We start from the raw sequence: 20,148 nt of genomic DNA on the forward strand, positions 1-20,148 counted from the left end.
GTTGTTTCTAATTTTTCTTTTACAGACCATGAATACCAGATATTTTAATGACTTTTTCCTCCCACATTATTCAGAAACCACTATGAAACATTACCTTGTCTGGATTGTACAAATGCAGTACTAACATAAGCAGCATGGCTGTGAAATCATTACCTAACTGTGACCTGGCAAGCATGTTAAAAAGTCTAGTGTTGACACAGCCTAACTTCACTCGCGTTTCATAAGAATTCTATTTGTAAAGCATCTTCATTGCTTCACTGATACTACAATTCAATAGACTAATGCAATATACTGCCAATTATAATTATTACTCCATTAGTAGAAACCACGTCCTCTCTCATGTTTAAATAGTCTTTTTTTTTTTTAAATAATATCTCTGTGTTTTGGAGAAATTAACCCATGACTCTCAACATCCCAGGCTAATTTAGCTTATTTCTCTACAGAACCTTTGTCAAAAATATAAATACATAAAGAGCAACTAAGTCAGTAAGGTGTAATTGGTCCTAGAAAAAAGAAACAAAAAAAAATAATAATCCAACTCTTCCTAAGTTGTATGTCTTATTGCTTGGCTAATCTCACCTCCAGTATGTCAGTCTCATCCCATGCAGCTCTGTCAAAAGTAAGCCTTCCACTCTACATCCTGCTTGCTACCTTTTCTTGGCTTCAGTTCTGAGTAAGTGAAAACCAGGTATGACTGGAATAAATCCTGTTTGGACAAATCGAAAAGAACTTAAGTTCTCAAAAACAAGTTGTTTGCTTGGATGCTGTCAACCAAATGACATCAATTTACACGTATCAGCTTTCATTATTCCCTTAGACTATGGAGGAAATGTTACATCTCCACTAACATCTGTTCCTACCAGTTATGTTTCACAACATGGAATCCAGAGCGAGGAAAGCAGAAGTGAAGCATTACAGCACACGAGCCCACCTCTTAAGCAGGTATTACTGGCTCAGCCACATACAAATGAAGACTATTCTCAAAAGCTAATTGGCTCAGCCATGTACAAATGAAGGCTATTCTCAAAAGCGTGGTCCTGTGTCCTCCACTTTCATATTCCTATTGTCCATGTTGCCACTTTTCTGACCCTGACACAAGCCAAGCTACAGGGAAGTACCCACTAAAAACCAAGCTACAGCAAGCCATGGAACAGTTTTGTCAGCACAGCTCCCCGAACCACGAGAGGACAGGACAGGAGCAGATACACTCAAGTGCCAAGGAAACACTGGGGCAACCTAGCCATGGTTAGGGGCAGGCTTGCATTTTTTTGGCAGCAAATAGCTATTAGACTGGCTGAGCCATAATATCAAACAGTACAGTTTGTATATTGAAATCCCAACCTAAAACAGTCTTATTCTTAAATGCAATGGTGCTCCTCTGTGGCTAAAACCGAAGTGAAAATCCACAGCTAGGTGCCGTAACCGCACCACTGAACAGTACCAATGGACAGTAGAGGGCAGAGCTGCCCCCTCTCTGCAGAAGACTCCAAACAGGAAGGAAGGCACCACTGTTCTTTACGGTTTTCCAAGCACACATTGGCCACCCAGGCTACTTAATGGCAATGGCTGCAAAGAATCAGCTTTGACCCTTGTCAAATGTACAGATTTCCCTCATTACATTTCAATTCATTATTTCACTCAAGAAATCAAGTGCATTTTGAGGGGAAAAAAAAAGGCCTTCCATATCCCTTTAAGACAAAAAATTATTGTGTATACTGACAACAGCAAGAAACACTTAACCTTCAGTCCGGTACAGAAAAAATGCAAATACTACATGGCAACCACTATTTTGCTCAAAAACAGGAATATCACCAAGTATCTCAAACAGCAGCACTGGGGAGAGATCCAGGCAGATTCTGTTAACAGCTGCGGAAATAACCAAATAACTGTAACTTTGCTTGTAAATATCCTTTGTATTCAATCAACACTGGGTTTGCACTTTTTTTCCCCCTCCAACGGCAGCAGCCAAAAACAGAAAGCAGATTTCCCTGGGAAACTTAACATACTTTATTTTATATCTGTGAATGTTTTCCCTTTGTTTAAAAAAAAAGTTATTTACAAAACCGGCATAGAACATTAGCATACAAGTTATTCAGTGTACTGTATGCAGATGTCCAAACCTAAGATACATCCTGATTTCTCTTTAATTGTTGACTGCTATGACGTATCACAGAAGCATCTCCCACTGCATGCTATAGAAACAACACCTGATTGCAAAATCACATGGTATGACATGCAATTCAAGCAGGCTTTCCAAAAGTTCATTGGCTTTCTGTATCAACACTGAGTGAACGAGGAAACATTCTTGAAAATCATCATCTTTCTTGCTGTAGCAACTGTTTTTGTTAGTATTTGTTCTATAGCATCAATTTTGAACAAACCAAGACGGACGCTTCCTGGCTCTTTCAACGATCCGCTTGCCTTCATCTTTTTCTGTGGGCTTTTCTCCATCATAAAGGACAACAGTCTCTACAGTTGGAGCATTAAATGGTCCTCCTTCCTTTTTACATATTTCCATCCGTATCAGTCGAGTTTCTGCTTTGACTTTTGCGTAACAATAGCCACAAAGGACGTGTTTCTGTTTCAAGTTTCCACACTCAGGACAAACGTCTATGTTTGTCTAAAAAAGACAGTGGGAAATAGAAAATTTTGTACTTTGAACAACAGCAACAAAATAAACAGGGAACAATCACAAACTATTAAAAATGTTAAATGAAATACCAGAGAAATTCAATACTTTTCAAAATTTATTCTGCTATGTAATTTTTCTGTAAGGTATTGCTATGTCAAATGCTTACTACTAAAAATAGCCTATGAAGTCAATACCTAAACATTATATCTGTTGATGTTTGGAAGACTAAAGACCTACCAACTCAATTAGATGCACAGAAAGTATAGGCCTTTTCCATGTATACCAGCTGTTTAGCTGAAATTCACATTTTGTTGGCTTGCACCTAAACTGTCACTGTTTATTTAACCACTGACTACATGATGAATGTTCCTGTTACAAAGAATTTTGATGATTACAATGTCTTTTAAGCTTATTTATAAAGAAATTCCAGAAAGCTTTTGCAGTCAGTATTGACCACTGTAATGATTCCCTAAAATAAGTGAGGGGAAAAATGACTGGCGTAAATCTTACTCTGGCATGCCTGTTTGCCATTAACAAAATTACTTGCAGTGAATAAGGCAGCAAGTCTGTGGAAATTTGGTGATTACCTTTACTTTTATAAGCTTCTGGGGATTTCTTCGCCTGCAGCGGTTCACTTCAATGGTGCGCCTTTTCTTTGGTGCCGCCATCCACAAGATGCTGTCTAACAGGCTTGGCGCCTCACTACTTTCGCCAGTGTCGTTTACTGGTTGTGGAAGAAAAACTGGAGCTTGGACAGCTAGTGCTGGTCCTGAAGGAAAAAGACAAGGTAATTCATTACACCCAGCCTCCCTTTTTGCGTGCAACCAGGGAAATAGGACATGGATCCTACTGCCACCCCACAAAGAGAGGAGGTGATAGGGGCCAGCGGCCCCTCCAGCCCCGTTCCCTCACTGTCCTCAGGGCTGCGCGATCTCCTGCTCCCGTCCCCTCCCTCAGCCGTTCAACGGTAAAAATGAGTCCTGCAGCCCCGATGCCGCCCTCTCCTTCAGCCGAGAGAAGAATAGACCGTTACCTACCCCAGGGCGGGCTCTGGCCCCCAGAGAAACCCGGCAAGAGACCGCGCTCCAGCCGGCCCCAGCAGCGCTGCAGGAGACCGCGAAGCCGCGGCAGCGGCGAGAAGACCACCACGAGAGCCGCCATACCACCACACAGCCCCGCCAAGGCCTCAGACGAGGGGAAAGCGGTCGGTCGCCTGAGGGCACACTGGGCATGCGCACCTGTCGCTAAGCCTTCTGGGAAATCGGGTGCCCTGAGCACTTCACGGCATAACAGGAACGGAGATCCGGACTCCAAGTCCCAGTATTCCTCTCGCTACCGGGGGGGGGCGGCGAGAGGGGAGCTCGAGGACTTCAACTCCCAGGATACCTCACCGCGTGCCTCTTCACCAATCACGTCCCTCGCGGGCCCGGCGCTGCTTCCCGGCATGCTCCGCTATTCTCCTCCTTCTCGCCAATCAGCGCTCTAGCTGTGTCCTCGTGCAGGAAGCGGGAGGAGCGACTGCGCCTGCGCAGAGGGAGTTGGTGAGGGGAGTGCAGGGGTTCGTTCCAAAATGGCGGAGCGCGGCTACAGCTTCTCCCTCACTACCTTCAGGTACTCGCGGGGAGAGGGCTGCAGGCCTGGGCATTCGGCGGGTAGGCCGGCGGGCGAGAGGGAGGACGGTGCACAGCCTACATGGAACAGTCTTTCGGCGGCGGGGCAGGACGGAGTGGGGGACTTTGCAGAGTCATCGCGTCCCCGGCGGGTCCGCGGAGCCGGGCCTGTGAGCGCTGCGGGGTGGGGGGGGCTACCGTGGCTGGACCCGGGCAGAAGGGGCGGGCGTGGGGAAAGCGACGGGAATCAGGCGGCTTCTCCTTCAATTGAGCGGGGCACATAGCTGCCGGGAGTCTTGGTGGTCTGAACGGCTGTAGGCGCAGCCGGGTACAAAGGCGAGGGCTGATGTGAGGGTCCCAGGTCCCGCCTGATCTCTGTCGCTGATCTCGCGCCCAAGTGCAGTCGCTGCTTGAGTCTTGTCTCCTTGCTGTAAGTCAGAGTCACTGCGGGGCCAACCAAAGGTCTGTCTCGTCACTGGTAGTGCCTCAGTGAGTGCTTGGTGAAACGGTGTAGGAAACTTAGAGTCCCCACACATGCACACACTTTAGGCTGAGTAGTAATTCTGAGGTAACTGGAAATGCATGATGATTGCTGAGCTATGGTGTCTTGAGAGCTTGCTACAGAACGAACTTTGTAGATGCGGGAATGAAAAGAAGCCTTCAGTTGAGTTTTAAATAGTTTATTGCCTTTCCTGCTGCACTTGGCAGATAATGTGTTGTGCATAGTTTAGGTGTGGGATGATTGTATGCACAGAGTGAATATGCAGTTGGAGTGGTATCTATTAAAATGTTGCCCTAATACATACACTTAGGATTAATTCAGAGAAAATGAAATTGCTTTCCATTTTTTTTTTGATGAAGCTATTAAGCTATCCAGAATTATATTATACATATAAAAAGAAAAACTGAATGCAAGAATCTTTGTGCTGCTTTTAGTAATGTGCCCCCTTAGTCTTAAAGGAAAGTAATGCTATGTATTGCAAAGTAGATTACTAAAGGCTTGTTGCAGTTAAGGAGAAGAAGCAGTGCACAGTCTAAAACTAGGAAAAAGAATCTTATTAATGGATGGATGCAGCCAAACACGCCTGCTTTACTCAAGTGGGTTGAATTCTTTATTAGCTCTTGGAAATGGTTTTCTAAGGGAGTTACAAACTTTTTGTACTGTACAGAAGCACGACATGCTCTGAAACTTGAAGCCATTTGATTTTATGTTCATGCGGAAGACAATACACCTGCTTACACTTTCATTCACCTGTTCCTTGTAGCGAGAATTTTTTATTTTAGTTTGTGCTTACCTTTAAAATATTTTGCTAATGTTCTGTATATTTTAATTGTTTGTGCAGGAAACTATTGTTCTAGTTTGCTGGTATTTTGTAATGGAGGAGCTGGAATTATTAATTTGTCACCTTTATATGCTGTTTACTCAGTGTAAAAATAACTACGCTAATTGATTATTGCTTGCTTTATTTTTTCTAACTCCTTTAAGCATGGAGCTACATAATTTTCTGTTTTACTTCTGCACATATTAAAACAGCAGTGTCTGAAATAGAGCCCAGAGGACAGATCCCACTTGCAAAATCATTTGTCCATTGAGTGACTGGCTCTGTGCTGTCCTTTTCCCCTGGGGATTGAGGATGGACCCCTTGATCCCCATCATTCTGGATGAGTTACTTTGTCAGCCTGACACCTGCTGCTCTGTTCTGATGATTCTGTGTTTGTTACCAGAACAATGTGGATCATTAAAACAAAATGCAGGAATACCTGGGGATGAAATGGGAGTTGTTTCTATCTTATGCCATTGACCTGATGTATGCTTATCAGTCAAAAAGAGTAGCAGTGTTTTGCTTGTACCTTTTCAGCAGTGAACATTGCTGTCCTGAAAACTTTTGCAAACCACATGTATAATGGCATTTCAGTAGAGTGCTCTGAAGATTTTTCCACTGAGTCGAAAACTTGTTTAAAGTGGTATAAAGTTGGAGAACAGACTTCTCCTCCTTCAATCCTGCATCCCAGTCACTGCTCCCTATCTGAGACACATTAACTTTCATCAGGGTTGTAGGCAGGTGCTGTGTGAGTATCCTAGTAGCACTGTGCAGCAGTGAGTTCTGTGCTGAACCAGCCCAGTTCTTTTAGAAGCTGTTACGAATCTTGAGATTTGTGTGTTGTTTGGTTGTTGTTTTTTTCTTCTTTTAAATTCTGATTAAATTATGCTGATACTAGGTGTAAAGAGGTTTAAAAAAAATCGTTAGCATCACGTTGTAGGAAAGATTTGAACGTATCAGAATTATGTTAGGCTTACTTTTGTGTTTTCTTTTTTAGTCCTTCTGGAAAACTTGTTCAGATTGAATATGCTTTGGCTGCAGTGGCTGCAGGAGCTCCATCAGTTGGGATTAAAGGTATGTTCAGAACATAACTACTTTAGTGAAAGATGCAGGATTGTGAGTGTCATTTGAGAGAACTAAAATAGTTTGGACCATGTACCAAGTCTTGCTTCATCTTGCATTCTACTACATATTTTGGGTTTTTTTCAGTGGATTTTAGTGGGTTTAATATTTCTTTTTTTTTTGTGGCACTCAATATTTTCTTATAAAGAAGGAAGGGAGCACAGAGCTCCATGCTAGTGGAATTGCCTGATTTTGGAGACACTCAGCTGGTAGAAGTAGACATCTTTATTTTTGAGTGTTCCTGTCCCTTAAGTAAACAACTCCAGCTCTGTGTGTGTGTATATATATATAAAAATGACACATAAAGTTACTTCAACTGCTCAATTATTATGTGCTTCAGAATCTTTAGGATGGGATTATGGGAGCTGTGTGACTAGTTAAAATGAGAATGTGTTGGGTGGATTCATCAAAGTTTTTCTGTTTAACATGATTGTGAACTTGAAGGGTTTTTAAAAAAGGGAGGAGCAAAATTCTTTACAGTCTGACAAATCTTTTCTGTGTTTTGACTGCTTTCCAGAATTTTAGTTTAATATAAAAAAATATCTTGTTCCTTTTCAGCTGCAAATGGAGTGGTGCTGGCAACTGAGAAGAAGCAGAAATCCATTCTTTATGATGAAAGGAGTGTCCACAAAGTAGAACCTATTACCAAACATATAGGTTTAGTGTACAGTGGTATGGGTCCAGATTACAGGTATTAAAAAATTTTGTTTGGTCACCATTTAGACGCATTTTCATACAAGAAATGTTAGAAACAGATAGCAATGAGCTGTTTAATATTATGCTATACACTTACAAATACATTGTGTTACACTGTATCTGAAATGCACTTTTAAGTTTTTCTTAATATATTCAATACCTTGTCAAATAACCCTCTATGTAAAGAATGAGTAGGGAATGAACAGCAGTGTAATTCCACCTTCATTTCAGTTTAAGTATTTCAGACATTACTCAGTTGATAAATATAACCCAGCACAGTCTGTGTTTTCTTACATTGGTGTCATGCCACATGTATAACTCCTTAGCATAGTATTTATTATGCGTTTTCAGTTACTAGTTGTAACAGCTAGTTGCAATTTCTTTGACATACTAATTTGGTCTTTGTTTTTAGAGTACTTGTACACAGAGCTCGGAAGCTGGCCCAGCAATATTACTTGGTTTATCATGAGCCCATTCCAACAGCTCAGCTAGTACAGAGAATTGCTTCTGTGATGCAGGAATACACGCAATCTGGGTATGTGGTTTTCTGAATTTTGAAGTTGCTTAGAAAGATTGTTGTTTAAGTGTAAGGAATAACAAGTACCTAGTGATGCAATTTTTTGTGTGAAAAAGACAATTAGTTTTTCAATGGAGAGTGTCCACCGAAAGTGAGCTGGGGGAGGAGCACTAACTGGCAGCAGGCAAGATAGGGTCTTCATATCTTGCAAACAAACAAATCAGACAGGGCAGCATACCTTTGTTTCTGTACTGTTTGTTCACCAGTCATTCCTGATCACAGCTCTGGGCTGGTGGGAAGCATTTTGGGGGGGGGGTTAACACATCCAAAAGAATTCAGTCACCATTGGTTTTCCCTGAATAAATTTTACATCGCATCAACTGTGGGGTTTTTTTCTTTTCTTTGCCTGTAGTGGTGTTCGTCCATTTGGTGTCTCACTGCTAATATGTGGCTGGAATGAAGGGCGGCCGTATTTATTTCAGTCGGATCCATCTGTAAGTATCTTATGTTTGTGAATTCGGCTGCTTTTATAAAACATCTAAAACTATAAGTGCTCATGAAATCTTTCTGTGATGAGAAAAAGAATGCAGAGCTAGAACAAAAGATTTCTTAACGTAACTTCAGAAGTCAGAATGAGCTGATTTCAGTAGGTGCTTGGAGCAAGCCTGGATCATTCTGTGCCTACATGTTCCTGTACTGCTTGAGGGATGGCAGCTGGTTTTGAGGGCGATCAGCACCCCTTTTCATTCTTTCTCACCTAGTTGGTAGTGACAGCAAGAGTGGCATTCTGCAGCAGGTACCAGGAAAAAAATATTTAAGCAGCATAAGCAGTTAATTAGTTGTTCCCTAAACTGGATGGAAATTAGGCCAAAATCTGTTGCATTATGAAATACAATGCATGTGCTTTAGAAGTTAATGACAGTGATTAAATGAGTCTTTGCACTCCACTTCTTAAAAAATACCTTTTGATGCCTATGTGAGTTATAACGCTTTACTTCAAACAAAAAATGTGGCCACAGTAGTGATCATTGATAAGCTTCAGAAATTTGAATTACTACCTGATGTTCAAATGTAAAAAGCAAAATGCAGATGCCTTGTGTAAGGCAGCTTGATTGAGGCATAGAAATGCTGATGGTCTTCATGCTAGAGGAGAGAATAGGAGTGATGGCTAAATATCCTATTAGTAGCTAAGATAATCTTGTTGCAAATCAGCCATATGATTTACTTCATCTTAAAAAAAAGTAATATATGGAGTGAACCTCAGGAAGGATCTGACAAGGGCAAAAGTACTGTTTCTGCTTAAGGAATCCTAAATAAAAACTATGCTAATGACTTAGTAAATTCATCTTGCAAAGTAGTGGAAGGATGAAAATAGGTGGGACCCTACACAAATGTTTGGTACATTTTCACAGTATATGTTTCCATATCAAATTAGTCTGAATGTGATCCCAAATAGACTCCTATATTCTCAGAACATTCAGTTTTTTCATAATGGCTTCTGTGCTTTCTATCAAGTACTTGAATACGTAATATTTGACTAAGTTACACAATTCAATAGATTTTTGCTTTTACAGGGAGCATACTTTGCGTGGAAAGCAACAGCAATGGGAAAAAATTATGTCAATGGGAAAACATTCCTTGAGAAAAGGTAATGTGTTTGATACTTGCCTGCAAGGATACTATCTGATGATAAAATGCACGCTTTTAGATTATCAGAACAAAATTTAAAATATTTAAGAGATGATGCTTCTGGTTTACTTATTTACACACGCACAGGAAATTTGCTTTTTTTAAACTCCAACTTTTGTGTTTGTGGAGAATTATTTCAGTGCAATAAACATTATAGTCAACATATTTACAGAAGTTGTTCTATACGGTGTCAGTAGGAAAAGTAGTGATTTTTTTTTATGAATAATAACTTTGACTATTAATATCACAGTGCTCACAAATAATATTTGTATGAGAAATAGGAAGATTTTAGTAGTGTTTGGGTTTTTAGAGATTCTAGGATTATTAGAATTTGGAAAGATCTTTGTCCCATGCTGAAATACGTGAACTTCTGTTTACAGATACAATGAAGATTTGGAGCTTGAAGATGCCATTCATACAGCTATCTTAACACTAAAGGTTAGCAAAATATTTAAGAAGTAAGTTTCTTATTGTTACGACATCATTGATATGATTCACTGAACTGTATTTTCTTTAATAGGAGAGCTTTGAAGGGCAAATGACAGAAGACAACATTGAAGTTGGCATCTGTAATGAAGCTGGTTTTAGGAGGCTCACTCCAACTGAGGTTAAGGACTACTTGGCTGCAATAGCCTAGTAGAAACCGAGCAAGACTGTGTGATTCACACAAAGGTCTTTTTAATTTTGGCTACTTAAATGTTTTTGTTTGCAGTTTTTGCATACTTATTTCTACATGATTTGTCCGACAGATTTTTTAAATATCATGGGTGCAAATGCAACAGTCCTAATATTGTAATACATGGAATCTTATTACAGGTTATTCTTTCCCTTGATACCTGAAATCTTTGTACACAAAATACTGTACAAAGGTAAAGTTACAATGACAGCTTGAAAAAGGCTAAAGAATAAAATTTGAAGGCCGCTGTTTTGGGGGAAAGTGTCTGTGTGTCTTTTTAATCCTAGCTTGTTTATCTGCATAAAGCCGAGATTTCAGTATCTTTATTGTTGACAAAACATAATTTTCCACATCCATATTGGCCATTAAGAACTCACGTTAGACCTTATTTTAAAGACTTTAAAGTTTGAGTGCACAAGATAATTTTTTTCCCTTTGGAATGTTGTTTAAATGTTAAGTAACTTCCAAAAATGGTTTTATCTGGTGTAAGAGATCATGTACCTTCACAAAGAGGCAGAACAGTCTTCCATTTCAGGTGTGAACTGTGATCTACTTGAGCATCTCTGTTCTTGACCCTCTTGGTCTTTGTCTCAAGAACTTGTTTTCTATTACTTGGGTCATTTTTGTGGCCCTAGAAATTGCACTTTTTCAACCCCGAAATATTGTTAGAAATAATGGAAGTAATATCTCCTACTGAAAACTAAATGCATTTATCACAATCAATAAAAAACCCCAGGATTTACAAAGCAAAATGAGAATATGTAATGTAATTACTTTATCCCTCGAATTGTGCTATTTTCCAACTTGCAAGATAACTCTAAAGGTGCAGTAATGAAAAGAGCACTTAATTTATGCATCACAACTTTTACAGGTGCAGAACTAGATGCTTTATTATTGTGTGTGGGTGTCTGTATTGATACATTTGTTACATGTGTAGTCCTTCAGGTTATATAGAAACACAAAATTTACCTCAAAAGAACCAGGATAAATATATGTACTTTTTTTCAGCAGAAATAATCTGGTCTGCAGCCATTTAAGTTACTGTTTGCAGATTATTTTTCTTTTTTTTTTTTTTTAGTAGTCTGATTGTTAACATGTTGGTAATCAACTGGGAGCAGTAGCTGGATCACTCTGCTTGTACCTAAGGCTACTAAGCACGTATGGGAGCAGCCTGACAGGTGACATGTTTGTCAGGCATAACTAATGAAGAAAATATAAAGTATGAGTTAGTCTGCAGAAAGTAGTGTATAAGCGAATTGATCTGTTCTTTTCAATGTCTGTCTTCTGATGTTCTGTTATCATTAGGTAAATAAGAATTTCTGAAGCATGCCATAAGTGAAGTTTTATTTCCTAATGTCAGAAATAAAAGCTGTGTCCAAACGGTTCATTAAGACTTAGTCCAGATCACTTTTTGAGTATTTTATTCTGAAAACCAGTCCACACACTGATTCTTCTAGAGAAAATGAACAGCTAGGGACAAACTGGAGACTTCATGTTGCTAGATCTTTAAGCTTTCAGAATCATTTGGAAAACCGGAATGCTACTTCAATATTCATATACATCCAGTCAATTTTTAATGCTGTATAAGTATTAAGGAATTTTGTGTATGAAAAAATGCAGCTAGGTACGTCGGAAAATGTTTAGCATGAACTGTAGTAGCTTAGTTGCTTCCCCTACTAGAAACAGTTGATTAGCAAAGAACACCCTATATAAGGTAGTTGAAACCAAAGCGATTTCAAATAAATTATGCTCGCTCTTCTCAGATGGTAACAATGGGGCAAACAAAAAAATGTTTTAAGATTTGGAGGGTGTAGTTTGTGTTTTGGGGTTTTTTTTTGTTTTTTTTTTAATAATTGAACAACTTTCATCTCTTTAGCATTTTACTCATTTTTTACAGGTGGTGAAGGGAAATGGAAAAAAAAAACAATGGTAACTTCCATCTTTTCCTGCGATTTAATGATTTAAATGTAACTGTTCTGTGCATTCTACAGAAACTCTTGTGCTCTGAGTAAGGGAAGTGTCGCCTTTAAGATACATGATAATTGGTATAAATGTTGAGGGGGTTTTTGCCCGCTTCCCCCCCAGCCCGTTAGGAAGACAGACAACCATTACCACATGGGGTAGTTGTACTGAAGCGTGTATGTCCTGGTTTCAGCTGGGATAGAGTCAGCTTTGTTCATAGTAGCTAGTATGGGGCTGTGTTTTGAATTTGTACTGAAAACAGTGTTGATAACTGTTTTTGTTATATAGAGATGTTTTTGTTGTTGAGCAGTGCTTACACAGAGCCAAGGCCTTTTCTGCTTCTCACACCACCCTGCCAGCGAGGAGGCTGGGGTGCACAGGAAGCTGGGAGAAGACACAGCTGGGACAGCTGACCCCAACTGACCAAAGGGATATTCCATACCATACAACATCATGCTCAGCATATAAGGGGCTGGGGGAAGAGGAAGGAATAGAGGGCTGCAGCATTCGGAGTGATGGCTTTGTCTTCCGAAGTACCATTATGCGTGCTGAAGCCCTGCTTTCCTGAGGATGGCTGAACAGCTGCCTGCCGATGGGAAGTGGGGAAATTAATTCCTTGTCTTTGCTTGCGTGCACGGCTTTTGCTTTACCTATTAAACTGTCTTTATATCAACCCACAAGTTTTCTCACTGTTACTCTTCAGATTCTCTCCCATCTTGCTGGGGGAGAGTGAGCAAGCGGCTGCGTAGTGCTTAGTTGGGGTTAAACCACGACAGCGTACTTCGGAAGTGTTACTGGTTTTACTTCATGTTACAGATCAACATGTAAGTAAGTGGCAGCATGAAGTTAGTACATTCGACAGATGTTCTGAATGTCCTCTTGTGCCTGGTTGCTGCAGTCAGCGCTTTTTAGGAACGTAAACTGTTTGAATTGGTAAAATAATGTGCAATTTGATTATTTTTAAATGGTGGCACACTTTTCTTTGGAGAAAACATAGAAGTGTGCCTTGAAAAAGATGAGAACGCTATCACTAGACTATTGTAGCACCATATATTAGTACATAGTCTCCTTTTATGACAAAAAGCTTCAAAACGATGACCAGTTATAACTTTCCTTTGAGAGTACTTTCCCTTGAGAATGCTTTCCTCGGACTGTCTCTCTGAGGTGCAAGCTCAGACCCCCAGTCATCGTTTCTATGGTAATATTTGATTGCTCCTGGTTCCATGTGAAATGAGAAGGGCAGGTCTATATGGTCTTTTGTCTGTGGTATTCACTTTGATGAGCCACCAAGCTGGTAGTTGAGAGACTGTTTCTACACCGTTAAGAACTGAGTCCCAAAGCTCCCTGATAATACTTAAACCCTACAGAGAAAGAGAGTCCATGGGACTTGGTGTAATTTGGAAAGAATATGCATAATATTTTGAATTCAGGCTTTATTTAGAGTATTAGATAATCAGTAGATTGATAGACCTTGATATTATGCTGTTCTAATGGGTAAGACGGTGAGATTTGGAGTGTGGGGTTTTTTTTAAACTGCTTAATCCTACATTGAAGAAATTCATTGCCATATTTGGATGACTGCACGTCTAGAATAGTAAGTAAATTTTATATAGTATTTAAAGGGAACCTTTAAATTGCAGGGAACTGATTTACATTTTTCCATTCAAAATCCTTGGAATTTAAGGAAGTAATTTCGAGGTGTATTTCTTAAATAATAAATTCACTTCAGGAATGAGAGATACTAGTGCAATCAAGTAGCAAATTATATGGTGGTTGTCATTTTCAAAAAGTGCAATTTTTTTTAGTTATAATACCTTTGTTTATATTTTGTAAAACAACTCACTGCATAAAGTGGAGTCAAGGAGAGATAAAGTGGAGAAACACTGTTCATTTGTGAGAAATGACAAATTACAAGCTTGATTACTTAAGCTGACCATGAAGTATGATTTTGCTTCATTTATCTTGCTCCTAATGCAGTCATCTGAAAGAAGAAAAAGAGATGCTGTTCACTTAAAAGTAGGTAATGTTCTAGATTTACATGTCCTGGAAGATGATCTGTTCTGAGGAACTCTGGGTAGTATGACACCTACAAGAACAGGTGATTTCCTCGGGCTTTATTTAACTCATAGGATCAAGATCTGAGAACAGTATCACTTTTTCACGAGGTCATGACTTTAAGTAGGTTGCAATGTGATAGAAGATACAGGTGCAGTAAACCCCTTACAACTTGCTTTGGCTTACTATTGCTTTGCAAAATCTTGTGAAATCATTTAGGCAAGTAAAGGCAAATCTCTCTCGTGCTGTTAGGGAGTATTGCTGCAGCATGGAGAGAGGCTGGAGGGCATGGAGATGTCTACTGCTTGGAAGTTGGCAGCAACTGGGGGCAAGCAAGGACAATGCTTGCTCATATTTAGCACCAAATGGTTTGTTAAGGCCCATTTTTGTTATCACAGACCCAACATGCACTGAGCTATGGTTGCTTCTTTCTTGCTGAAGTTCAAGCCCAAGGCTGACTTGTCTCTCGCCTGTGACCTACTCTCTTTGCTCCTTAAGAAGGGCTTTTCGGGATAAAGCCCCGTATTTATGTGAGGCCTGCAGTGACCCCGGCTGCAGGCAGGCCGAGGAGAGCCAGGCCGGGAGGGCTGGGGCCGGCGGCGCGGCGAGGCGGGTGCAGCGGCTGTCCCCGCCCGGCGGCCCCGGGGGAGGTGCTGGGCCGGGCCAGGCCGAGCCGCGCTACGCCGGCCCGGGGCGCATCCTGCCGCTGCCCGGGGCGAAGGCTGTTGCCGCCGGGTTGTGAGTATGGGCTGCGGGGGAAGCCGGCGGCTGGGAGGGAGCGGGGCCCGGGAGCCCCTGGAGAGGCGAGGCGGGCCTGAGCTTTTCGCGCCCCGATAGCGGCGGGGAGGGAGGCAAGGGGAGCAGGGGTCCGAGTCCCATCGCCCACCGTGTCGGGTGAGGGCGAGGCAAGGGGGCGCGACCGGGGCCGGCCGCTGGGGCTCCCCGGGGTCCGCCGGTGCCGCTGAGAGGGGCTGGGGCAAGCGCCGAGGGCACCCTGCCCTCACCCAACATGGCGCCGCGACCTCCCCGGCGTCGCTCTCACGTGATCGCGGAGCGGCGCGAAGGTGGGGGCGGCGGGCGGACAGGGCCGGGAGAGGTGGCCGTTTCCGCCGCTGCCCGCCGAGGGGAGATGCGGGCCCGGGGGGGAAGGGCGGCGGGGGGGTCAAGCAGTGCCTGTGCGCGGGTGCTGAGGGGAGGCGGGCCGGGGGCCGGCCCTGACGGGCGCCCTCAAATGGCGGGAGTGTCCTGGGTGTGTAGGGATGGCTGTGCCAGTTGGGTTTGTGTGCGCATGGGTGGTGGGCTGAGGCGCGTCAGCCTCAGCGAGCGGCCTGTGGGGCTCCTTGTAACAGCAAACGTTTGCTGTGAAGGGTTTCGGTTTTTTCCCCACCTCGTTTTAAGGAGTAGTTATTCTGAGGCCGTGTGGTTGGTTTTGAGGCCGCCTCGCAGTTGTCATGCTGAAAAAGTAGTTGGGTTTGTGGTCTTACTTTCACTGAAAAACTGGAAAGTAGGCTTCATCTTAAGGCTTTTTATGTTTGCAGAAGTTGAAGCTGCTGTGGTGAGAGGTGCCAGAGTAGCAACTGTGGGGTTTTACTTGTTGCTTTACATGTAAGAATAAACTTGTGGCAATGGTGAGGACTTTTTGGGGGAAGGGCTGATTCCACTGGCCTCTTCTGACCGTGGAGAGAGTCAGTAGGTCATGTTGGAAGACGTTAGGCTTTTTAGTTGATAAGGGGAAGATCTTGGTGATGTTGGCTATGAACTGGGCCAGTAGCAGTTAATGTTGACTGTATTTGAACTTATGCTTAGTGCAAGGGTGATTTCAACTGCTTGAAGCCGAGCTCTACAGTTGCGCTGGCAGAGCCTGCTGTAGGACCCAGGCTGTATCCTGTTGCTCATTTTCAGCTGAAGCTGCATTTGTCTTGCCCTTTAATACCAGTTTGCTTCAACATGCAGCTTAGGTAAGAATTACAGGAGCATGTGTTTATACTTGGAAGTAAAAAATGGATTAATTTTATTACTCATAGTGGCTATTTACTGCTTGTCATAAGCAATGGTATTGTTTGCTGTGATACTGAATCTTACATTTTTCAAAGCCAACCCACACTCAGTTAAGTAATTCCTATCATACTTTCCTCAGGGAGACATACTGAAGTAATATGGGTGCAAAGGAATAGACTTGCTGGATGTAACACAGTAAATCTTTAGCAGAACTAGAAAACATAGAGATTTCTAGATCTTTCTGGCTCTAGAATTACGAATTATAGTCTGTCATGATGCTGTGTAATGTTGAAACTTTGCCAGGTGGTTGTCAGGGACTCATTCAGTGAGTTGTGCAGTCTAAGTTGGAAGCTGGAGAGGACAGAGCTGTGCTACCCATAATTATAAAACATGATGGGTTGTGTTAAAATACTTGCAGGGAGCCAGACTCCACAGTTTTTATGTATGTATGTAAGCATGGTAGGTAGCTTTTATGTTTTAATGGTAATTGTGGTGAGAGGAAGATGCAAGATTTGCTTATGGCATTAGCAGGATTTCTAATTTTGCTCTGGATGGCAACTTTTGCAAATGAGCTGTGAGAATTCAGATCTCTCTAAGTGACTAAGTCAAGGGCTCACGTCCGTGAGGGGTGCGTATGCGGGGACTTGAATACTGCTGTTCTCCCTTGCAGAGAACTAAGATCTTCTGAGGCTATAAGCAGAATCCCTGGAGGTGAAGGACAGGAGTTGGTGGGACTTGTGCTGAGGTTCCTGATGCTTGTGATTTACAGTACCTGTAGCTGTTGCACTAAATCTACCATGAAACTCCCGTGTGTACCATTGCAAAGACCTCTTTTGACTGTCTTTATTCTTGACCATGCAATAATAATCTTTCCTTTTGCTTTCACTTGATAGGAATAATGTTTGCAACATGTCTGTGCAGTCGCTGCTTTGTGAAAGAATTGCTGTTGCCAAAGAATTGATCAAGAGAGCGGAAGCCCTTTCCAAGTCCCAGAAAAGAAGAATAGAAGGTGGGGCAAAACTATGTGGCAAACTGAAGGCTGAGCTAAACTTCTTATACAAGGTGGAGGCAGGGAAGGTGGCCATTAAAGAATCCCATCTGCAGAGTACAAACCTTACCCATCTCCAAGCCATTATTCAATCAGCAGAGAACCTGGAGGACATTGTCAGTGTCCTCCATGTATTTGCTTATGAGGACAGGTTTGGCGACAAACAGACACTGGTGGTAGATGTTGTTGCAAATGGAGGTCACACGTGGGTGAAGGCCATCGGTCGGAAAGCTGAGGCCCTGCATAACATCTGGCTGGGGAGAGGCCAGTATGGTGACAAAAGTGTTATTGAGCAGGCAGAGGACTTCCTACAAGCGAGCCGTCAGCAGCCAGTGGAGTACAGCAATCCCCACATAATCTTTGCCTTCTACAACAGCGTTTCCAGTCCTATGGCAGAAAGACTGAAGGAGATGGGAATATCTGTGCGAGGAGACGTTGTTGCTGTGAACTTACTAGCGGAGCCATCTACAGAAAACCAGCACCTTAGTGCCAGTGAATCAGATGAAGAAGGCCCTGAACTCCTGCAGGTGACCAGAGTAGACCGGGAGAATTTAGTGGCCAGCATTGCTTTTCCTACCCAGATCAAAGTAAACGTGTGCAATAGAGTTAACTTGGACATCACTACCTTAATAACCTACGTTTCCGCTCTAAGCTATGGCGGCTGCTACTTCATCTTCAAAGAAAAAGTGCTAACAGAGCAAGCGGCTCAAGAAAGGAGAGAAAGAGTCCTGCCTCAGCTGGAAGAGTTCATGGAGGGCAAAGAGCTCTTTGCCTGTGAATCTGCTGTCAGAGATTTTCAGTCCATCTTGGAAACGCTGGGAGGACCTGGGGAGAAAGAGCGAGCTGCATTGCTTGTTAAAAGAATTAATGTGGTGCCAGATCAGCCATCAGACCGTGCCTTAGGACTAGTGGCTAGTTCAAAAATCAACAGCCGTTCTCTTACCATTTTTGGGACAGGAGACACTTTAAAAGCCATCACCATGACAGCAAATAGTGGTTTTGTGAGGGCAGCGGCTAACCAAGGTGTCAAGTTCAGTGTTTTTGTCCATCAGCCGCGAGCATTGACAGAAAGCAAAGAATCTGTTGCCACGCCTTTACCAAAGAGCTGCCCACCTGATAATGGACTATAAGTCATTTAATGAGTTAGTCATTGAAATATTGCAGGTGCTGCAGTGGAAGCATTTGGAGAAACAGAAGAATCATGACAATACACTTTTAGGTCTCTATCAGTGAAGACAGTAACTGTAGCAGTGGAAGGGTTCCTCATGGGATTTGCAATATCTTTACTCAGTCCTTAGGTTTTTATTTTGTGCAGCTGACCGCTTATTTATTCACTAAGGTAATAAGATTTCAGTGAAAATTAACTGGCTTACAGTATATTAATTGTATCTATCCCTATTAAAAAGTTCAGTTAAAGCACAGTTGCAATTGTGCCTTTGTTATTTTTGTTCTCTTTAGAGAGATTAAATTCAGCACCTTAGATAAACTTCAAACTTCATTTCTGTGGAACTTAAATCTTCTTTTCACCTGTCCTGTTCAACTGAATTTTTTGTTGTTTCAGAGGTAACTTGTGTACAGACCTGTGCCTTTTTGGGTGTATGCTGTTTCGTGAAGACGTGACTAGTAGCCATGAATAGAAACCAACTTAAACCTTTCTTCTTTTACTGAAAGGAACCTCTGTATGTATGCCATATAGACTGAATTGGGCAACAGCTTTAAAATTCCCAGAAAAATCAGTTGAAATTGGAGTTTATTGGCACTAATATGTTATGACTCTTGGGCCAAACTGGACAGCTAGTGGTAGCAGACCAAGGTTGCAAATCTGCTTCCCTTTTCTCTTAGCCTTTGCCCAAGTGCAAAGTCTTGCTGGGTGCAAAATGCAGCTTGAGGCTGTGGATAACGGAATCCTCCTAAACTGAGCCAGCGCCCAGGTAGTTTTTGATACTGGTGAGCTCTGTGCTGAGGAATCATGGCGAACTTGGCTCTGTTGGTTGTGGATTACCTGAAACAAAGCCTCACTGAGGTCCTTCAGTGTTGGCATGGTGGAGGAGGAGGTTTGTGGGGTATGTTATTAATTGCTAGGCTGCCTTATAGTAGAGAGAAGCTTTTTCACTGGTGTTATAACTGCTGGTTTTACTCAGTGTAGAATAAACAATAGTTTTTCTTGGTGTGGGGTTTTTTTGGTTGCTTTTTTTTTTTCAGGAGAGAGTTGCTGTTTTAGACCTCTTTCTAATGTTTTTCTGTATGCTGTAATGACAGCACTTGCTGTTTGGTTTTGATTAGTATCAGGTTCCTAGTGGAAAATTTTGAGATGTCAGAGTGAACCTCTTGGCCCTGAGCTATACCTTTTTTCAGGTCAGTGAAAGAGATACCCACTGAATATTTTATAGGCTGTTGTTCAACAAGATAGCCTTATTATGCAGCTTACAGTTCAGGCAAATAACATTCCTTTGCTTCTTACCACTCCATTCTAAATTTCTTCGTACAATACAAAGTAGCTGCAGTGCTGCCCTTAGCCATAGTCTCTACCTATTTCTTTCTGTCTCCAGTACTCTGGTGTACTCCAGCAGTGGTGTAAAGATACTCCAGCTGAATAAGCTTATCTTCAAGGAGCAAAAGCATTCTTTTTTTGTCAGTATGACTCTTGCTCTGCTTTGTTCTTACTATGCATGTAGAGTAACCTGTTAGGAGTTGTCACCAGTATCCACATGCTGCATATCTTTACCTGTAACTTTTAACAATGCAGAGGGCAATCTGTTCTTCACCTGCCCCTTGTTTCTGCTGGCCACTGAGGTAGTTCATGGGGTTTAGTTAAGATGGG

At 42.1% G+C, this 20,148-nt stretch overlaps 3 protein-coding genes across 5 annotated transcripts; 2 read left to right on the top strand and 1 right to left on the bottom strand.

Moving 5' to 3' along the window:
- Window positions 1–381: 381 nt before the first annotated feature.
- On the bottom strand, window positions 382–3,856 carry MRPL32 (mitochondrial ribosomal protein L32). The gene is made up of 3 exons (XM_054817978.1): window positions 3,670–3,856; window positions 3,220–3,401; window positions 382–2,620 (listed from the first exon to the last, which is right to left on the bottom strand). Exons 1-3 carry the CDS (start codon window positions 3,791–3,793, stop codon window positions 2,366–2,368), a joined length of 561 nt encoding a protein of 186 aa, XP_054673953.1. The 5' UTR covers window positions 3,794–3,856; the 3' UTR covers window positions 382–2,365.
- A 263-nt stretch (window positions 3,857–4,119) lies between these two features.
- On the top strand, window positions 4,120–11,659 carry PSMA2 (proteasome 20S subunit alpha 2). The gene is made up of 8 exons (XM_054817521.1): window positions 4,120–4,243; window positions 6,562–6,638; window positions 7,245–7,377; window positions 7,795–7,917; window positions 8,312–8,393; window positions 9,474–9,547; window positions 9,969–10,026; window positions 10,109–11,659. Exons 1-8 carry the CDS (start codon window positions 4,203–4,205, stop codon window positions 10,223–10,225), a joined length of 705 nt encoding a protein of 234 aa, XP_054673496.1. The 5' UTR covers window positions 4,120–4,202; the 3' UTR covers window positions 10,226–11,659.
- Window positions 11,660–14,857: 3,198 nt separating this feature from the next.
- C2H7orf25 (chromosome 2 C7orf25 homolog) lies at window positions 14,858–18,748 on the top strand. 3 transcript variants are annotated; one of them, XM_054817891.1, is made up of 3 exons: window positions 15,371–15,530; window positions 16,088–16,239; window positions 17,173–18,748. In XM_054817891.1, exons 1-3 carry the CDS (start codon window positions 15,411–15,413, stop codon window positions 18,455–18,457), a joined length of 1,557 nt encoding a protein of 518 aa, XP_054673866.1. In that variant the 5' UTR covers window positions 15,371–15,410; the 3' UTR covers window positions 18,458–18,748. The 3 variants fall into 3 exon arrangements, with proteins under 3 accessions (XP_054673868.1, XP_054673866.1, XP_054673867.1); XM_054817893.1 differs by lacking the exons at window positions 15,371–15,530; window positions 16,088–16,239 and adding an exon at window positions 14,858–15,019; XM_054817892.1 differs by lacking the exons at window positions 15,371–15,530; window positions 16,088–16,239 and adding an exon at window positions 16,286–17,087.
- Window positions 18,749–20,148: the final 1,400 nt, after the last annotated feature.

The sequence above is a fragment of the Grus americana genome, chromosome 2 (genome assembly GCF_028858705.1).
Source record: "Grus americana isolate bGruAme1 chromosome 2, bGruAme1.mat, whole genome shotgun sequence".
Lineage (NCBI taxonomy): Eukaryota > Metazoa > Chordata > Aves > Gruiformes > Gruidae > Grus > Grus americana.

Excerpts from the sequence above, each read along its gene's own strand:
- MRPL32 (XM_054817978.1), bottom strand. The coding sequence starts at position 3,793 with ATGGCGGCTCTCGTGGTGGTCTTCTCGCCGCTGCCGCGGCTTCGCGGT. Across the intron at positions 3,402-3,669 it reads GGGCCAGAGCCCGCCCTGGG|GACCAGCACTAGCTGTCCAA; the intron begins GTAGGTAACGGT and ends TTTTTCCTTCAG. Across the intron at positions 2,621-3,219 it reads AGAAGCTTATAAAAGTAAAG|ACAAACATAGACGTTTGTCC; the intron begins GTAATCACCAAA and ends TGTCTTTTTTAG.
- PSMA2 (XM_054817521.1), top strand. The coding sequence starts at position 4,203 with ATGGCGGAGCGCGGCTACAGCTTCTCCCTCACTACCTTCAG. Across the intron at positions 7,918-8,311 it reads CAGGAATACACGCAATCTGG|TGGTGTTCGTCCATTTGGTG; the intron begins GTATGTGGTTTT and ends CTTTGCCTGTAG. Across the intron at positions 10,027-10,108 it reads CAGCTATCTTAACACTAAAG|GAGAGCTTTGAAGGGCAAAT; the intron begins GTTAGCAAAATA and ends TTTCTTTAATAG.
- C2H7orf25 (XM_054817891.1), top strand. The coding sequence starts at position 15,411 with ATGCGGGCCCGGGGGGGAAGGGCGGCGGGGGGGTCAAGCAGTGCCTGT. Across the intron at positions 15,531-16,087 it reads AAATGGCGGGAGTGTCCTGG|TGCAAGGGTGATTTCAACTG; the intron begins GTGTGTAGGGAT and ends ACTTATGCTTAG. Across the intron at positions 16,240-17,172 it reads TGCTTCAACATGCAGCTTAG|GAATAATGTTTGCAACATGT; the intron begins GTAAGAATTACA and ends TTCACTTGATAG.